The 21,547-nt window shown below is 38.7% G+C and overlaps 1 protein-coding gene across 4 annotated transcripts in view; it reads right to left on the minus strand.

Annotated features, from left to right (window-relative positions):
• SYNE1 (spectrin repeat containing nuclear envelope protein 1) overlaps positions 1-21,547 on the minus strand; it is a 417,051-nt gene that overhangs the window by 40,678 nt on the left and 354,826 nt on the right. For all 4 annotated transcript variants that reach the window (XM_033094253.1, XM_033094240.1, XM_033094230.1 and 1 more), the window contains 2 exons: positions 16,200-16,358; positions 13,200-13,366 (listed from right to left, as the gene is read on the minus strand). In XM_033094253.1, coding sequence (XP_032950144.1) covers positions 13,200-13,366; positions 16,200-16,358 — 326 coding nt within the window. The remainder of the gene's footprint in view (positions 1-13,199; positions 13,367-16,199; positions 16,359-21,547) is intronic.

Below are 21,547 nucleotides of genomic sequence, written 5' to 3' on the forward strand. Positions count from 1 at the left end.
GGGCGCCACTCACATTTCCCTCTTGAGCAGAGGCGAGCGCTGGGTCTCAACCCAAAGTGCCCAAAGCCAAGGTGCATCCTGGCTCAGCCACCTCCTGGCTGGGTGACTCTGGGCAGTGGCATGACCTTCCTGTGTCTCTGTTTCCTCACTATGGAATGGAGATGAAGTAGGCGGATGTGGGAGACTTAAGAGTCAAGTAATGTAGGATACATGGGAAATATTCAATACATATCAGATCCGATTATACTCAACACAGCTGTAATCAGATAACTGGGACAGAAACCTCATACTAACTATACTGCCATGAAGAGTACCTGGGAGAAAAAATGAACATTTCCTATGATTTGTCCCCAAACAGATAATAAATCCACAGTTTTGATCGTTTCAGCCCAGTGGGACATATTTCAGCACCCCTGTGGCAGAAACTCAGTCAAAAGGAGAAAGCTCACTTAAGGTAATCGATCAGGGAGTGATCACTGAACTTCACAACCTGAGTTTCACCAAAGCCAGTTGGCAGGAAAGGTAACTGAGGACCTGTTAGAGTGTAAGGCCAAGGGCAGCTGTAAGGCAGATCAGTACCCACTCCTCTACCTGTTTCAGTCCATTCTTTACTACACAGCATGCTTAAAAAATGTTTTCTTATTCTTTCCAGGAAGGAGTACAAACCCATTTGTTTAAGAGTGCTATTTATGTAACAATCATGTGTAATAACCTTATGTGTAAGAACCTTATGTGTAATAACCTTACGTGCAAGACGCTGGGCAGACAAAATAAGCAAGACTTGTTTTCCTAATGAAACACCCAATCTAACTGGAAATCTGGACTCACAAAAAATGAAACGTAACAGTGTCGTAAGAACTAAACTAAAGAAATGAATCAAATCTCTGACTAATAAATAAGCCATCACTCAGGTAATCATTCATTCATCCGTTCACCATTGTTCACGTCTTTATTCCTTCTACAAACATTTATGGTGCTAGGCAGTCATGGTGATGGAAGTACAGTGATGACAACAGTTGGACACTGAGGGAGCTTAGGCTCTCCTGAAGCAGGGCAAGTGAAGAAATAACATTTGTGCTGCATCTTGAAAGGTGGATAAAAGCCACGCAGAATATTTCTGGACTAGCAAACATAAAGAAGAAAAGCAGAGATTCTGAAAGCAAAGAGTGTTGTAATGCCAAGGAGACTGGGGATGGAGAGGACGGGGAAGAGAAGCAGAAGGGAGATGTGAAGGAGAGGTGAGAGATAAGACTGACGGGTAGACTGGAGTAAGATTATAAAAATCCTGTAGGGACACAATAATGGGTTGGGATGCAGTTTTAAAGATAAATAGGAATGTTGCTAAGATTTATTAGCAAAGGAGTAATAAGACCAGTTCTGATTTTGAGTATGTAAACTTGAAGTAAGGCTGTTGTGAGAGCCCACTAAAGAAGTAAACAGAACAGTCCAAATAGCTTCCATGAAAGCCTACACTTGGGAAACAGCGTGAACAGAGGTGAGGACTGGATTGCTAAATGCGCGAATTGGCATGATGTGAGGCAGAGGAGTTAAAAATGCTGTTTTCCAGTTGGGTGACTAGATGGATGCTGCTGCCTCAGAGTATATGAGACGAGGAATGAGTCCTTGGGATTCGTGGCGCATTAAGTCTGGGATACAATGATTCGGAAGGATCAGGTAGACATGTATGGAAATGTAGTTCTTAGGTTCAGAGGAGAGGACAGAGTTGATTGCATTGGTTTAGGTACTGTTGGCAGAGAGTTGAAACCCTGGGAAAGGGTATGGACCAAGAAGAGTGAATTTTAAAAGGCTCGTTAAAGAAGGAGGAATCACAGATGACGAAAAGGTAATCAGAAAGGAAAGAGGCGGACCAGGAAAGTGTAACATGAAACTAAAAGGCAGGAAAAGTTTCAAGAAGGAAACCTGGTGCGGTGATAAGATTGTACATTGTTTAAGGGTACAAACTTACAACAAGGTATTACATAATCTGTAAAGATCTAATACACAGTATAATAAATGTAGCCAACAATATTGTGCTATAATTATGTGACATGATAGCTATCACTCCAATGGCAATCATATTACAAAATACAAAGGTATCAAAGTAGCATGTTGTATACCTTAAATTTGCACAGTGTCCTATGTCAAATATATTCAAAGAAAAAACAAGAAGTATTGGTCAACGTGTGAGCCAAATGCCTCCTGTATCAGGTTCACCGGGCTTGGCTCTTACAAATGTAGATTCCAAGATCCCAACCCAGACCCACTGAATCAGAAACTCTGTGCTTGGGGCCAGGGGATTTGCATTTTTAACAAGTAGCTCATCAAGAGCTGTGGAAACAGAAAATAGATTGCATTTGGGTTAAGAAATATACTTAGGGTAAAGGAGTGTTGTTACCTATTTCAAGAAAGTAGGCAGTAAAGGTGGCGTAAATATGGTATGGATCCTGTAGAAGGATCTGGTTACTACAAGACATTGATTTGATTTGTTTAACGTGGTTTAATATTTGGAATAGTTTTAGAATGTTTTTAGGCAGAGAATAAGGAATCATGAAGAAGATGCCAAAGATAGAAGAAAAGGAGGAGAGAAATTACAGATGAATATAGATAATGAAAAAACGATACAGAGGAGACAGTGAAAGAAAGGCACAGGGCAGGGATAGACACACAGTTTTGAAAGGTGTTTCTTTCCCAAGTGAGGGCAGGGCGCGAGCAGGAGTTTGGGAGGGTCACACAGTATCTCTCAACTCTATTATTATCAAGAAATAGCAGGGCAAACCCATTATCGGACTCCTGGTGAGGGCCTGCCATGGCTGAGTTTGCACAGATGGCTCCAGAAGGAAAGGTGACGGGGACGATATGCACGTGATCAATGTTTTCTAGTACAGCCCTTATTTAAAATTCAGTGTTGCTTTTAGACCACACGTCCTGCCTTTTGGCTCAGGATATGTGGTCACCTTACTGACACTGCTCATAATATAGATGCATGGCAGATAAGCACAAAACTCCAATCTCTGAGGTGTTCACTTAGTTCAATTACACGGGTATCTGCTTTAAAAAAAAAATGTCAAGAGCAACATGACTTAAAATTCTAGGGCGGTGACATATTTCAAGGCAGAGATCTGCAATAGAAAGTTCTCGAAGACTGACAACTTGCACGCAGCGTCATCAAGCATTTCTCAAGTCTATCACTTTCAAGTAGGAAAGAGGTGAGTCTCCAGCTACGTAGGACTGTCACAGGATCCCCATGCCAACTGCTCACTCTCTTCCCGACTCCCCCCACACTCCTCCCCAGCTGACTCTGATGGACTTCTGTGGTCAACAGCCACTGCTGTGAACAAAATGTCTCATAGCCAAAGCATTTTGAGCATTTTAATTTATGTTTAATTGCAGAAGACTGATATCACCGCTTCTTTTGCGGTTTCTATAAATCAATGCTTTTCTCTCTCATTTGAGAGAGAGAAATCTAGTCAGAACACAATCCCTTTCCCTCTTTGTCACACAAATGCTTTTAAAAGGATTTCCAGTATGGTCAGTTTTTAATAATACCTATATTTCATTAATAATAATAATATTAGTACCTATATTTGACTAATGTTTCAGTACATGAAGGCATCCGCAGATCCATCACATTATTGTTTTAAAAACAGATGTGTACTTAAAAATTATGTTTGTATTCCACAACATAGTCCATTGATTTGGGAATGGAAAGCATATGCTGCCATATGTTTATCATGAGTCATAATTCCTTTCAAGATAAGACTTCGCTAATCAGTTTCATAAATGTAAATTGTACCCTGTCCCCAGGGCATTTCAAGGTATTGGCCTTGAACAATAAATGCCAAGAACTTTTCCATACAATCCATTTGCCTTTCTCTTGTCTCTGACAGTACTGACATTTGAGTGTCAGTCAGTGAACGACAGGTTGAGAAGGGCTACTGGGTGCAAAACTCAGAGTGCACATCCCACCAATGACCACAGCGTGGGCTCGGCATTTAACACGGCCCCGGCCAGCCTGCGTTAGTGGGCCCCAGTCTACACCCTGTAAACCTACCAGACCAGGACTGAAGAATGGCTCATTGTGCTGAGATGTGTGTCCCGGTTCTACCCCAGTAAGAATGTCCTCTAGGGAACCTCTTCCGCGTGACCCGCTTCCTGTCTCCAGATTTGGTAAGATCTGAGTGTGGACTATGCTTTGGGATGGGGTTTTAGAACAGCCTCACAATTTCATCAGGGTTTTGTTAAAAGCCAGAGGCTGGATGACTAGCTCGGTGCTTGCTTCCTCCTTACCCTTATTTGAACTCCCTTGTATTATTAATGCACAATTTCCTCTCCCCCATGGCAAGTTCCTTGGAAAGCTGGCACTGTGAATTTCCATTTTTGGGTTTCCTTTTCCCCTGCCATACTAAGCCTTGCACAAAGTTGAGCACTATTGAAATGCCTTTTAAACATTAATAGTTAGTATTCCAAGTACAGTATTTTTACTCAGTTAACATAGTTTATTTTAAAATTTATTTGGTATCAATTAGTTGATATTAAATGTATCCTTAAATTTTCTTCTAGGTCTAACTATCATCTGCAAATGGTCTGTTTGTCAAGTGCTAAAATTCATTTATTTTTCTTGGTTCAAAATTTACTCACAAAAATCACCAAAGGATCCCAGGCACAAAGGGAGGTGAGTAAACACTGTTCCATTGGATACTGTCTACACCAGCCAAATAATTTGCAGGGTTAGTTATTTGGTATAATATTGAATGAGTTCCAACAGTCAGTGTGCAATGTGTCAAGGGCATCGTGACATGGAAATACTTGTTCATATATCCATCAGCAACAGGTTCCTCTTTCAAATATGTAAATCTTAGTAAAGCCAATGGGGTGAATGTTTCAGTGTTTCTCTTTTCTCATTTTTCTAAAAAAGTGTATTTGACTGCAAATACATGTGTGTGTGTTGGGGTGCGGGGAGCAGATGTGAGCTGAGGCAAGTGGTTACGAAAGCCTCCATACATCTCCTCTGAGATTTTTTTAACTTAATATTTGCAGGACAAGGAGCATTCTTTTTTAACAGAAATGTTCCGTATTTTTCTCATTACTTCTTTAAAAGAAATCCTTGCATAAAGTGTCACAATATTTTTATTTATCTATCATTATAAGAACTTTGAGCAACACTCCTTTTGGTAGCATCCAGAATTATAATGCAAAATAGATGGTTACAGGCATCGCAAGTCTGGGTGAGTTCAGCAAGCCCGTCAAACCTGTAAGTCTCTGCAGCTGATGGTTCTCCTTACAGCCCAACGTGCGTTATAGGCACTTGAGCTTTCTGGAGAAGGATTCTACTACGAAATCCAGTCATCCAGCTTCTTAATTCTTAGCATTGTCACATGAATATATACATATACACATACAGATTATATACAATATATATCATATACATATATATATATATATTATCTATCTATCTATCTATCTATCTATCTATCTATCTATCTATCTCTACTTTCCTTCAAACTAATTTAGTAGATCCAGAAAACCAAAACAAACAAACAAAAATTACATTCTAAATAAATAGAACCAAAAGTACCATCAATAAATTCGATTTGTTAGCAGAAATTTATTTGGGGGATGTTATGTCACAAGAAAAATAGTTTAAAAAAAGAAAATTCTTGAAACAGTATTATTCTAACTAGAAAAAATTCATGAAATAAACATTTGCATAATGCACTAAGTTACTACTTTAGACATAAACTTCTATATTTTGGATGTGTGTTTTAAAATCTTTATACTAGTCAGTGACCAACCCTTACTGACAAATCTAAACAGAAACAACTTTCTCTCACACACAAAACCCTCTAGTTCCTTCAAACATGAGTAGATTTTTATTTAATAAAAGAAAAGCTTTCAGTTACAAAGTTGTGAACTGGCTAAGGCTGAATTTCAATTTCATCAGGAGCCCATCCTTTAAATAGCAGTGGACTCACTGGATCTTTTTATTGGATCTTTTTCTGAATCTCCTTCCTGTGTCTCAGGCTCTCTACTGTAGCCATACCCCTTGGATGACGCATACAGTCTAGAGACAACTGGAATACCAAGCCATAACCAAGTCCATTAACCTTTTCATCCAGCTCCACACGCCCAGTAGGGGGACAAGAAAACAAACCAACAAAACTCTTAGGCGTCTACGGCCAACAATCTCCTAACCCCAATCATCTCCACTTAACATTGGCAAAAACAATTATGGAGTAAAGCTCCAGCATCCACCCTATAAGCCCCACGTAACATGAAAGCTATGCACAATGGAAGAAACTCAAGGAGATGCCTGCCTTGTGATATCGCAGTTACAATCTGGAAGATCTGCGTCCAAGCAGCCGTCCTCTGCCATCCTCAAAGCACACAGATTTTCCGCCACCACCATGAAGTTTTCCACTTGCAAAAGTTAGGCCTGCAGAGCAAAAGGCTAAATCCTGCGTGGGGATGAAAGTTTCCCCTTGTCTGTATATGGAAGTATGAAAATGCTCACTCTAGACAAATGTTGGTTAGTCTCTGCCTGATAATACGACACTGAGCAGTGACAAGTGGTCATGTTTCTAAATAAAACCTACATTCATTAACATGTGCCAGGCTTGATCTCCTGGAATGCAGGCCTTGCATGTAAGAAGGGGAAGAGGCTCAGGGTAATCTGCAAGGAGGGAGAAGCTCCAGGTCTAAAGAAAGAAGGAAATCAAAAATAAGACGGGCTGCAGACTCTCCGTCGCTCTGGAAGGACAGTCTACTTTTCTTGTGGGCTATTTGTTAACTGGGACAGGATATTTGAAAAAAGATAAATCACCCAAATGCAAACAACCAGAACCTTCACAAGTACAGCCAACTGCAGTAGCAAAAAGGAGCAACTTGTTTTTTTCTTCAGTTTCATATCCCAGCTGAGTGGTGTAAGTAGGAGTCTTAGGGGTGGTCTGGGAAGGTGGGACGGAAAAGATACTCTGTGGGGAAGTGCTTGGTCTTTACCTTTGAATAGACTATTTGAGCATGAAAAATAATGAAGAAGTGTTATTCTCCCCTTACGTGTTCAAAGCCTTTGTCCTTTTAAACATAATCAGGCAAAGTGACAAAAATAACACGTGCATTTTAAGACGATAAAAAAAAGTATCTGTTCATTTGCTTGGTGGAATTTCAGGTAACTTTTTCTTTTGTGAATTTCAAGAGTTCCCAAATTTTCTGCACTGAGTCTATATTAAATTCATAATTTAAGCTTTTAAAGAAAATAAACTCCCAAATTATTAATTACTGATAATTTAATGCAACGTGACTAATGCTGGCTGCTTTAAATACTATTTGGAATACAGTATACACACACGCAAATAAGTTACAAATAAATAAATAATAAGTGTTTGCTAAATTCTCTTTAAAAGGCATATAAAATGAATTGCAACTAAAATACTATTTGGAGTAAAGTACACATACATGCAAATAAATTACAAATAAATAAATAATGAGTGTTTGCTAAGTTCTTTTTAAAAGGCATATATAATGAATTGCAACTAAAAACATTTGGTTCTGGTTGTGTGAGTTGATTGCTTTTAAAAGAGAAACACATTTTCTTTGTAAAAGTAGCAAATGTATTTTACATAAGACATATATCCAGAAAACTTAGTTATAAATAAAATAATTTTTCAAATCTTGCCACGTAAAGATTTCCTATTGTGAATTTTTAAAATAAAAGCAACCACTTCTCTGTTATTTTTATCAATCAGGAATGTAAACATAAGTTTTGGTTAAAGGAATATATTGGTCACAAATCTATAATTGTAGGCAAATTTATTCTTACTTGATTATGACTAACACTGAAAAAAACTTGAGTTCTTTAAAATTTCTACTGCCATTATTTTCTTAGTTTAATTACTTTGTACTTTATTTAGTTTTCCTCATGGGTTAAATTTTTTTTCCATGCTCATTATCATTAGCATAATATGTTTAATCCATTGAACTATAAATATAAGGCAGAGCAAGGCTTTAAAGACACAATTATGGTAATAGCAAAAAATGGCAATAATATTTAAGTCCATCAACATGGAAAATACTGGATAAATCATGGAATATTAAAACTATGACTACTCTGTAGCTATGTAAAGGAACAAGACTGGCATATTTAGCGTTTTATAGTATACATGGTCCTTTCCCTGTGTTGCCTCTTTGGAGAAATGGCAGTTATTTTAATGAACATTTTGAAAATGAGGAACGTGGGACTCAGAGAGGTTATGCAGTAAGCCCTAGGTCACACAGCCGGAACAGGGTGGACTAACCTCAGGACTCATGATTACTTCTGTGCTGTTTCCATGCTTGCTACATCACTGTATTCCTGATTTTGGTCAGACATCTCTGAACTGAGTACCATGAGGCAATACCAGCCATAAATTCCAACAATGAAGTCTTTTTCTTCTGGTGCGGGTAGAACTGTGTTAGACTGAAACCGCGTCTGAGGGCAGCTGCTACCACTGCACAAAACCTTTCTTGCACTGCACATGCTGTTTCTCTACCACAAGAGAAGAGCCTCTAAATTCCCTCTTGGCTAGGAGCTGACGTTTATTGAGCATCTCACTATGCTAAGTGGTTTTCAGGTGCTACCTTATTTAATCCTAATACTCTTTTGCACATGTGGTGACTGAGGTCCTAAGAAGACAAGTAACATGCCTAACACTGCAGTGTAGGTGAAGCGGAAACACATTATAACTCAGGCAGCTGACGCCCTACGCCTGCTTTATTCCTCTCGGCACGTATGACACTTTTCATCTTATGTCGTAGATTGGAGATACTCAACAGCTACTGGAGTGACCACTACGTGCAAAGAACTGTCCTGGGATTACGCTGGTGCGGCTCAAGTTAGATATACACTTATATTTTCGTAGAGAAAATAAACTTGAATCAACTGATCATGCAAGATATTTATTACAGTCAAGGGATACACTATGAGGAAGTACAGGAAGCCTAGTGAGCAGGTAAGAAGAATCTGATCTATTCTGGATAAAAGAAAGAACATGAATGGTTAGGAGTTGGCCAGGACAGGTGGGGTGGGCGGCAGGGGAGTGAGTGTGAAAATACCATAGGAAGACCCCGGGGTGAGGAGTCACCTGCATACCTGTTTTATCACCCTTACTTGGTTCGGGACCATTTTCTTTTTCGTCTTTATATCAGAGAGCCGGCGGCAGCAAATTATGGCTGACCACCTGTTTTGGTAAACACGTTACGGGAACGCAGCACGGGAACACAGCCTCACTTTGCTGCTTAAGTATTTGCTATGGCTGCTTTTGAGATATAACAGCACAGGGGTTTTGGCAGGGACCATATGGCCCATGGAGCCGAAAATCTCTACAATCTGGTCCTGTGCAGAGAGTTTGCCAACCTGGGCCCTGTAGCAGCATGCACAGTTCATACACAGGAGGCATTCAATAGTTTTTTAGAAATTATATTTATTTTTACTCCTATACAATGTTTAAGGGAATGATAACAGATACACAGGTTAAAAGCAACCAGTCACAGAACACCACATAGTGTATGATTCCACGTATGTGTATGTGAACTGTCCAGAATAGGTAAATCTATAGAGACAGACAATGGATTAGTGGTTGCCTGGGGCTGGAGGGTGGGGAAGGAGGGAGGATGGAGGGGGAAAAAGTGATTGCTCATGGGTAATGGGGTTTTTACTTGGTGGTGATGAAAACGTTTTAAAAATGGTTGTGGTGACGAATGCAGACCTCTGTAAATACACTAAAAATCACTAAATTGTACACTTTTGACAGACGAGTTGTACGGTATGTGAATTATATCTCAATAAAGCTGTTATTGAAAAAAAGAGTCAAATAACTAAAGTGCACTTTTATTTTTGAGATGGGGATTTAGGTTTGTTAGATGGAAGAATACACTTATTTTAGAGAGTCTAGTTAATTTTTTTTTTAAGTCATTACATCAGAGCAAACAACTTGAGACTGACTCACCTAGATCCTAAGATGGGAAATGTTCAATAACGCGTCGTCTATTATAAGAAGCACTGAAAACTAATGCTAAAAGACAGATTTTCTGTTCCTTGTGAGCCTAGAAAAGTTACGTGGGTTTTTGCATATGGTTCCCTGAAAAAAATGAAAGCCAGAATCCTTGAAGAGAGTTTTATAGAAATTACAGTGAGGCCTGTTTCTTATGTTGACCCTTAATGAAAACCAAGGGCTCAGAAATGCTTTCAATTGTCTCGGCTTATTTTTCTGGGATGATAAAAATATTCTGAATCTGCAGAATCCAGTAAGGTAGCCACCACCCTCATGTGGTTACTGAACACTGGAAATGTGGCCAGCGTAACTGATTATAATTCAAATTAAACTGCAATTTAATTGTATTCCATTTCACTTAATTTAAATAGTCACATGTAGCTAAGTGACTGCTATCCTGGACTGAGCAGGTCTAGAAAGCATGGAAAGGATACCAGAACGTTATTCATTGAGCTCTGTAAGTAACTGAGCACATTTTGTTGCCCTAAAAACCTGACAGTGCTTGGTGATGGTTTAAAAATTCAATGCAAAACACATTTTGTTGTCAGGATGGTCTAAGCAATAGGAAGCTGACTCACAACTATGCATTCTATTTGCATGTAGTTATACGATTATCATCAGCGAATCTCTCCCTCTCTCTCTCTCTCTTTCTCTCTCTCATGATGTTTCTGTTATCTGGCTGGGAAGTTGTTCTCCTGAAAATATGATCATCTTCAAAGATAACGTCTCCATTCCCACCAGAGCACCAAAGCACATAGAAATAGCAAAAGGCATAACTTAGTTATATTCTATTTTAATGAATCAGTGTGAAAAAATGTTGCAGGAGGGAAGAGTGGTGAATGAGACTGAATCATTGAAATTGAGTACTGCCGTTGGCAGGTTGTAGTGGAAGAAGGTGTGGGAGATGGTCACCTAGTACGTGCACGAGTGAAACTCTGATGAATCAGGAAATGGAAAGCAAATGGGATGGCAGAGGGTCATTTAGAAGATGCTTCACGGAGACTATGAATACAGTGTGGCATTGAACTCCAAGATAAAGGATTGGTCAGCACATCATCTGGTCCCCTTTGGAAGGAGGCAATTAGAAATGGACACCATATACACAAAAGTATTCCACGGGAGTTATATCTGTGTATGGTGAGACTCCACACAAGTAGAAACATATGAGCATTTTAGTGACTCTCATGTGTGTATGTTATAAATATTGAATTGATTTGAGTTTATTAATGTGTCTTTTGGAAAAGATAAACTAAATAACATCTAGAAAAGTCTCACTTGAACAACCAGACAGAAAAGTTATTTCATGAGTCTTAATCTGATGGAAAGAGTCTGATGATGTTTACCAAGAGGGTGGCTTTCCTAAGAAGGGTATTTTTAGTACAAGAGGCTTTAATTTCTCCTTCCAAAATAAGATTTTGTTATCAGCAACTGAGAATCCCAAACATAGCATTGGGATTCTAAATCCTACATATGCCTAAAAACTTAGAGCAGTTGAAATTGAACCATACATATACTTCCATCTTTTATCGTATCATTGCTAGAGCGTCTAGCTTGTCATTTTACTTGATTTCTTTGCATGTCTGTATTCACACTATGAACTCCTTGAGGAAATGAGCCTCTGTCTTGTAACCCCCAAATCTCTCAGTCACTGCCACATTGCCAGTACTTCACACACAGAGGACAGGGAAATCAGATTGTTGAAATAAATAGCAGAACCTAATTTTTTAGTAAATTGCATTCTCTAGGACAGAGACAAGGACGTCATGTGTGGCAGAGAGGAGAGCACAGTGCTACAGAGCATGGGTTGTGGACTCAGCACAGGTGTGACCATGGTCAAACCTAAGCCTCAGCCTCTGCATCAGGAAAATGGGTATAATAATAACGCCCACTTCAAAAGGTGTTGTGAACGACACACGAGAAGGTGCATATGAAGCCTGCAGTATCGTCACTGGCACAAAATGAGGGTTCAATAAATGTTAGCTATTACAGTGTCATTGTTAAACATTTTGAAAACAGTAAATATTTATTCCATTTCTGTTTCATTAAAAGAAAATAAATTATAATTTCACCTTCTTCTTAAATTAGATCCTCTTTAATAACACCCTTATACAAAAAACATATACTAAATGTTTCCAAAATTAACATAGGGAATTGTCATGCCCACATGAGCTTTTTGTGAGCACCTGGAATTCAAAAGGCACTATTTCATATTCACCGTTACGCAGCACGGCTAAGGAAAGGAACCCAGATCAAAAAGCATGTTGGGGGATAGCTCCAAAATGGCTATGGATCAGAAACATTTGTTATATTCCACTCTTCTAACTGCCATAAAGAAGAATATCCATTCAAATATTCAAGTAATTCATTTATTCATTCATTGACACCAAATTGCGTCCAGGCACTGTTCTTGGTGTTCGTGCTATACAGTGAAAAGGATGAACAAAGATGCCTGCCCTCATGGAGCCTACATTCCAACATGAAAAAAAGTTCACCTAAAATAAAGCATTTACTTACGTCTCTCCCTCTCTTTATATCAAATAACATAGTGTCTCATTCAATCACATCAGACTATTATGTGCTGGTAAAGACCCTTCTATATTTTTTTCTGTTTGATTTTCCCTTTTACTCACCCTGCCTTTCTGCAATAGAAATTGAATGTAATATTCCTCTCATATATGAGGCAGACGCTTACAGTCATCATTAAAAGCTAAGCACAAAATTACAATTGCTATAATGGAGCAGCTTATTTTTACAACTAAGCAGAGTGGCAATGATTAGCTTTATTCCTGGTTAACCAGGTGTACAGTAGGAATGGGATAACTTTTTTTTTTTTGGCTACTGCAGACAAAAACACCCTCCATGATACTGGTTGGTAGTTTAACTTTCTTCCTTACAGGTGGTTGAAGACTCATAAAGGCCCAAAATAAAGAATTTTCTTTCAGGAGTGAATTTTGTTTGGATATGACTTTCTTTGAGATAAATGCAAACACTAAATGTATGAAATAAGGAGAATTTGAAAGTTAACGAAAATAACATTTATGAGAAAAACGTGAACTAAAATGGTGGGAGAGAGAACAGAGAGAGATTTACTGGATTATCTTTAGCTGAAATGAAAGGTGGACCGAATGCTTTCAAATTCTGCACACACGTATCTATGGATGAGGGTCTTTTTACCTGGCTGCCATGAGGTCCAGCAGATGCTGCCACCGGTCATTGACCTTTCCGAGCTTGTATTCAATCTCAGAGGCTTTGCTTTCATGGCTGGCTCTAGCAAGTCGTTCTCCCATTTGTTGGAGCTGTATTTTGTTCTCTTGGGCAATAGCAATTTCCTCTTGATAATCCTGCAAGATAAATAGCAATCACAGAGGTCAGAAAGCATATTCTTGATACATTCAGACCGGTTCTACTAAGAACATGATAATGACAGTTTTCTATTGCTTGGAAATGTATGGGCATGAAGAACACCATGCGGATATCTGTCCATGTGTCCAAGACGTACTGGAACCTTTATTTTCACCGACGCAGCGTTCTGATTGAATTTTTATAGAGATGTTCTATAGGGAAGGGGGGTTGCTTTCTATTTACATAAAGCGGGCATTAAAAATCAATAAAAATATATACATTGATACAAAAGACACAACTGGAAGGATTTTAATGATGGAAACTTATACCTTATTACTGAAATCACCAACCTGATGTTATATTTAGAATCAATCCTTACACAAATAACTGCCAAGGAACTTAAAGATATGTGTGTGTGTGTGTGTGTGTGTGTGTGTGTGTGTGATTGACATATATATGTGTATATATATATGTATATATATATATATATACACATGCATAAATGTATATACGTGTGTATGTGTCAATTGTAATTTGTACAGGATGTTTTAAGAGTACCTTTATTTTAAAGAGATAGCCTCTAAACAATATCAATATTTTACAACACATAAATCAATGGCAAATTAATTCTCAAGAATAATGACCATTAATCTTAGAGAATCAATGGGTCTCTAACCTTCTTCGTTTACCCAATTTCTGCACTAGCTCTTCTTAAAGATTGTTGTGGATAAGCAGATCAGACTCCTGATGGTGTACTGCAAGAGACAGGCCACTCAATGGTAAGATTAAAGTGACGATGAAAGGACATATCCCCTCACCTGTACCCCCTAATCAACGGTCCTCTTACTCTCCTGCCATAGTGACAGGACCCAATCTTTCAAATCAACCTTTTCATTTTTTTGGCTCAAGTTATTATTGCGCAGCAAATATTCTCTCAGGAAAACAATATGTGAAGACTAACCTTTTCTTGCTCTAATGTTTGTGGTAACAGGGCTACCTTTCAAGTCAGTTACCTGAAAAAAAGGCGCCCAAAGAAAGAGAAGAGCCAGTGAAATTTTATTCTACCCCAGTATTTAGTGTCCTCCTCAGGCCCGGTAACCCCGCCCACCCTCCTCTTTATGTTACGTCAACAAAATGGGATTCAAAGACCAATACATTGGATGTACTTTTTAACAGTTATAATATTTCACCACAAATTTGAGATAATTTTATGGAGAAATGTTTATTGCAAAGGAATTACTCCGAGCCTAAAATAGCAGTTACAGTGTAATAGCCCTCTTGCGTTGTCTTTTAGATTAAAACGTTTTTAAGTGCTAATGCCAGTAGATATCAGTATTTTGGTTACAATCTGTTTATTAATTGCTCTTTTCTATGTTGTCAAAATTATCACCCCTCAGTGTAATTTTCTTTTTACGAAAGAGGAAGCACAAGAGGCAAGCTCACCGACTTCTTTTTAAATCCCATAACTTATGTTATATACAAAATAGCATAGTTAATATTTTCAAGATAATTCCTAACAGGGTGCCAAATACTGTAACGAAATTATCTGTGACAAACTAAAGATTTTCAAAATTTTCAATTATGACTGTATTTTACTCGAGTCAGTTTTATCCATGCCCCTAAACTAGGTGCCTTGCATTTCATGAAGAAAATCAATGAGACTACAGATACATTTAGCCAAGATGTATTCTATAGCAAATCTTACTATACTACCTACAGCACATTAATCGTGTCTAGTGGAACATTCTCTGAGACCCAGAAACTAACAAAGTGCAGAGCTCTTAGCAGATGCTAAAATGAAATCTATATCATCACAGCCCACATATGAAAGTTTTACGATATCAAATATACAAATGCTTATCCTTATAATTCACAATGTTATGTGGAAACCTATAAAGTAAGTTATTAATATTACATGTTGGCTTTGGAGTGTTTTCTTTTCTCCATGTATTTACATGGATTAATATAATTTTTCTAATAACTACTTATATTTCCTTTCAGAGTGAATACAACTATAACTCATTTATTCAATAAATCTTGACTGAGCACTTATGTTAACTTGGCATTGCTCTGGGGGAAGGAGATACAGCAATAACAAAAGGGACAAAGTTCCCGTCCCCATGAAGCTGGGACTTCCACTATAGACAGATAATGACCAAGAAAATGGGGAAAATACATTGTACATCAGATGGTGATATGTGTGAATGAGAAAAATTAAAATAAAATTAAAAGATTGCTCAAAACAATGTGGACATACCACTAAAATTCAAAAACATTTTTAAATGCTAGTAAATTTGATCAGCTCTATATAGACATAAAAATGTTCTGGATCCATAGGAATATATGAAATCCTTAAACAAGCACACATAACTTGAAAATAACATGAAGCCAAAATTCGCAGGAAAGTCCTCAGTCTTGCGACTGTCTATTAATCATATTTTATAAAGAAAATGTCAGTTTAGTGGATCCTAGGATTTTTTTTTCAGTTCTTCTCTAGTGCTGTTACCTTTCTAAAAACAGAAATAAAAACACGCAAAAAACTAATACACATAAATGATTCCCACTAAACAGGTAACTAAGACCCCCAAATATTGAATATTATCTATCAGCAGAGAATCTATTTCATCACAAATAGAAAATATTATCGGTGTTTTTAAAATAAAGGAGGCCTTTCCATGCAAGTTTATTTTACATTAAAAAGGAAAAAAAAAATGTTTATACTAGAGAGCTCCTTTGACAGGAATGTAACTACGAGCGAGGCCATCTCTGTACCTATTAAAAGTACACGTAAGCATTAGCAAGAGTAAAAATGTGTAGGCAGGCATCCCATACCTTCTTGAGCTTCTCTATCATTTCTTCAATGAGAACATCTCCATTTTGGGAAACTTTGCTTTCCATCTGAGTCAGCCATTCGCAGAGCTCCTTGTTCTTTTCACTGAAGACTGCCCATTCATTCAATCTCTCACTTACTTGCTGCCGCCTTAGGGAGAGCTGAAAAGTTTAAAATGAGAGAAAATGCAAGAGGATCATCAGCGTGGAACTCGTACCCCGAGGGAAGCAGTCAACAAACTCTGTGGGGTGGACTTCTATGAGTAACAGTGCATCCCTTCAGGTATTGTTCCCTGGGGTACTGCTGTCAGCACAAAGGTTTCCCAACAAGAAGCTATGACAGACAGGCGGGAGACCGTGAACCCTGTACTTTCCTCCTGAAGAGCCACAGCTATGTTCACTCATTTCAGGTTCGTTCACTCGTTTCACATTCTGAACAATCTAGCTTCACACTACTGTTGGTTCTGTGTAGATATTATAGGATCGTTGCCACTTTTAGCAAATACAGTAAAAGAACAGCCAAAGAGCAGTGAGTTTACCTGGGGTGGGTGGATACTGATAGGAACGGAAAAGGCTAAGAACACACAGGGTAAAAAGTTTGGGAGACAAATTTCACCTATGCTCCACCAGTCCAGGACAGTGCGGATGATAAGAGCACATTCCTTCCTTCTTGAAGCCCTTTCCTCCAGAACTCTGACAGCAGAGTGTACAGCATTTTGATCCGCAGCAACTCTGAGATTTTGAATTTTCTGGTGGATGTGACTTTTTCCTTTCCATTCACAGATCATGAGAGTCAGGAGCGCAGCCAATAGTTTACGTTCTAGTTCAACGATGTGCCAGCTGAAACTATAGTTCCCTAATTGAGACCTCTCAAAGCAACCATTTTCCAAGAAGAGACTAGAAACTCCTGCCCTTGAGACTTAAGATTAACGGGACTCGGTATGTGTAGCTCTTCCCTCTTCTCCCAAACCTTGGGCACGGACAAGAATGAATTCTAGGGCTTTTCTTATCATCTGCAGGAAAGATGACCACATAATAGGAAAAACAGTATCTATTTCTTTGGGGGTACTGTTTTTGGGGAATTATCCCCATTCCAGAGACAAGGAGAGAGAAGGTTAGGCACGTTTGAGGCATTTGTTTATAGTCAGTATGAGATAGGACCAGCAAAGCTCGAGTCTTTGACAGAGGTTATCATATAACATGATGGTCAAATATCCAGAGGCAGGTGAGATTCAAAAACAGTCTTCATCACTTACTAATGATATCACTGGGGCAAAATTATTCATCTTCTGCAAGCCTTACTTTCTTCATTTGTAAATTAACCTTTCATCAGTTCCAAAACTCATTAAACAAATGTTTATTGTTTGCCTTGTCCTATGTACTGCAACACAGTACGCTTACGATACAATACAAACAAGAAAAATAATTTAAGAAACTGCTGGTAAATACTGGGGGTGCCAAAAGAATGTATACACTTTTTAAGTCATGTGATCTATGCTCAAGCAGTAGTTCGCTGTAATCAGAAGTGTCTGGACGCTGATGGTAACCACTTTGAGCACCGCTTGTCATCGCAGAAGTCAAATGCGACTTGTATTCATCTTTTGTTATCGGTATATATTGAGTATGACAAATTAATACAGTTTTTCCCTTTCTTTGTTTTTAAATTTATTGGGGTGACAATTGTTAGTAAAATTACATAGATTTCAGGTGTACAATTCTGTATTACATCATCTATAAATCCCATTGTGTGTTCACCACCCAGAGTCAGTTCTCCTTCTATCACCATATATTTGATCCCCCTTACAGTTTTTCCCTTTCTTAAAATGTGGGTACATGTTTTTGGAATGCCCTGTGCATCTCTCCTGTTTTAACACACGTCACGGAGGTGTTGCTTGCGTTTGCCTGCACAGAGCAAGAGCCGAAAGGGAAACAAGTAGACTACAAGCACTGGTTGTATTCTGGCGCCAAAAGCTTTTCAAAAGATTTCAATTCATAATGGGGACAGCATTTTCCTTTTGGATTTTTGAAACTAACATGTGGGCTGTATGATAAGGGAACACTACCACCTCTTCCTTTGGATTCAGTTGAAACTCTCACATTATTTATCAGCTTAGCACATATATACGTTTTCTCAAGAGTCTAAACTCACTGCATTGCCAACAGCTGACGAGTACTGGCTACAGCCTCCGGAGTGTGAGGCAGCTGAACAGGAAATACATCCTTTCCTACTTCAAATATTTTTACCGTGACAATTTGAAAACCACTGAGCAATTACAATGATGATATATTTATATCTCAACTAGAATTACACACAGATCTACAAACCAAAACAGGGATAAAAGCAAACATAAGCTATGGTTTCACACAGGCGCAACAAACCACTGGGTGGGGGGTGGGGGGCACATGTGCAAAGAGGAACTTTTACACATTAACTCTGCTCTGCCAAGTTTACTTACAGCACGTCTTCCTCATTCTCATCTGAGTCCCCGTTACTCCTGCCTTCTCATCAACTACTTCGACGGGAACATGAAACAGGCCACTGGCTCTTTAGTAGAGGGAGGGTGCCATGCTTAATTCAAGCTTGTAACTTTTAAAATGAGACATAGGCACAAGCCCATTTCCTTTTGTGGTTTCATACTTGATCGAATTTCTCCGGAAACACTAGCTCAAGAACTAGTAACTAGTCTATGTTCCTCCTTAGAGTTGTATCCTGGCACCTTCAGTGTGACCCAGGACTAAACTCTCCCTGGTTTAAATCATCTTTCTTAGGTTGAAGTGATGTCAGAGAAGTACGCTTTAGCTTCAGGCCTTAAGACACTCAATATAGAAATTTTCTAGGAACATTATATATTTTATATCAATTTGCTTCTTTTTTTACTTTAATCTTAGGCCACTCACAGGTGTGAGGGATTAATCTCTTCACGGCATATCATATGATCAACAGCAGCTTTCAAAATGTATTTCCAAACAGACTGTTGCCTCTCTCTCTCTCTCTCTCTCTCTCTCTCTCTAAATATATTTATATATTTCTTTTTTTCTCTTTCCAGTTTTATTGAGATATAATTGACATATGACATTGTGTAAGTTAGAGGTGTACAATGTGATGATTTGATACAGGCATATATTGAGAAATAATTACCACAAGATTAGTTAACACACCTACCATCTCACATAATTACCTTTTTCTTTTGTGGTTAGAACATTTAAGATCTACTCTCTTAGCAACTTTCAAGGAATATAATACAGTCCTATTAACTGTAGTTGCCATGCTATACATTAGATCCCCAGAATTTATTTGTCTTGTAACTGAAAATGTGTATCCTTTGTATCTCATAATATTTTTGTACAGTTCTAGTTTCCTACCTCAAAAAGTGTTGCATAATAATAATCTTCTTAAGTTCCAAAATATTCAGAAAACTTGTCATTATTTTACATTTAGAGGAACATACATCTGAAGACATAAAACACATGTCCCAAAGTATTGTCTAAATTATTAACAGTACACATGAACATTTAGCTGTTCTAGGCACTGGAGATAAAAATAAATGATCTTTGTCCTCAAGGACTTCATAGTCTTGAAATCAAGTCACAGCCATTAAAAAAAGAAGAGAGGAACAATGAACTGACCCATGATGGCACAGACCGAAAGGGAAAAGGAGCTCAAAGGAGCAGAGAAACACTGTGGTCTGAGCAACGTGGGGGCTGTGGAATTTGGAAGAGGGTGCGTCAGACCCAGACAGGAAGGAAGAGTCAGTCCAGGCAAGAAGAATGGCCTGAGCAAGGTCTTGGGGTCGGACAGTTCATGGCAGGTTTGGGAAGGAAACAGGAGCCAATAGGGACCAAGAAAGTGCTACCTCTCTGAATGCTTTACAGGCATCAGTAAGCCGGAGAAATGGATCTAGTCCAATACATTTCACATAATATGCTGAAAAGTATTGCCAGCAAGTAGTGCTAGACTTTTCTAAATGTTAAGAAACACAAATGAATACAGCTCATAAACGTACCCGAACACTGCTGGGATCGTTTTCAGTTATGTGCACCACCAATGTATCTTTTGTTTATATGAAATGCCATGATAACATCCTTATGTTCAAAAACGTGTATAATTTACTGAGCAGTTATGTATTGGTTTTAGATTGAAGAATTCAGAAAAGGATAACATATTGAGATTAACATTATCACGCTCCACGTAAGTTTCTCATCGTCTTCACGGAGATTGTGGAGCTCTGTGAAAGGTGACTAACTTTAAAGTCTATTCGTCAGTATGTTTAGGAAAATCATCTCTTACGTTTCTCCCTTTTAACAGTACAGTATATATTCGTAGGAAACTTTTCACATATTTCCCAAAGGCGTGCCAGAGTTCTCCTCTGGCTCATGGCCTGAGAAACACCTGGGTCTTAACCTAAACACACACAGAAAAATTTACCAAGTGACAAATTTCTTGCTGATGTCACATGAATCAAGAGGCTATGAGCCTCTTAAACTCTGTTTCATGTTTTCTTAAACATAAAGAGAAGCAACCCTGCCTTGGAGAAAGTGGGGAGGAGGAGAGAGAAGAGATCTCTAGGAAAGCATGTTTGTCCTGAAACGGGAGGCACAAAGAGGCCCCCTCCAGAGGGAAGCTCCTTCCTGGTCTTTCCCACACCTGCTTCTCCCAGCCAGGCCCTCTGCCTGCTCCCCTCCTGTGCCTTTACTCCAGCGGCAACCCTGTCCCACACACCTGCCTGACTCCTCCACACCAGTCAGATGCTTTCACGTCTCATCTCAGCACTCAGTACCAGATTTATCCTCTTCGACAAGCATTTTCTTTGTCCTCTGCAGCCCACATGGCCCTTACTTGGCTTACATCTTTATACAGTGTTCTAACTTGTTTATACCCAGTTTTCTTCTCCACTGTGTAGATTCTTCAGGACCAATTTTCGTCTCAACTCAACCGTAAACTTGATAATAGCGACCCTTACTATAGCTTGTGAAACTCACAATAATTAATGTGACTGATTCATGCAACAAATATGCATCAGAGCCTATTGTGTGCCAGGCATGGCGACCAGGTCCAGGAAGGAACACGACACTCAGCGCCCCTGCTTCCTGGAGGGAATGATCTCAAGGCCACACTCAGAGCCTATTCTGCTCTGTGGGCCTTTAATCGATGGGATTCCTTTTGCCTCGGATGCCTCCTCATCACCTTCCCACCAATCTTTTCCTTTCATTTCCATCAAACCCAATCTGCATCTCTTTTAAGGTATTGAGCAGACAGAAGGTACTTAACAAATGAATGAAGTATGACCAAAAATGCTGTGAACCATGAATTATTAAAAACAACCATGGTAAATCAACAGCAACAATAAATG

This window comes from Rhinolophus ferrumequinum, chromosome 3 (assembly GCF_004115265.2).
Source record: "Rhinolophus ferrumequinum isolate MPI-CBG mRhiFer1 chromosome 3, mRhiFer1_v1.p, whole genome shotgun sequence".
Taxonomy (NCBI): Eukaryota; Metazoa; Chordata; class Mammalia; order Chiroptera; family Rhinolophidae; genus Rhinolophus; species Rhinolophus ferrumequinum.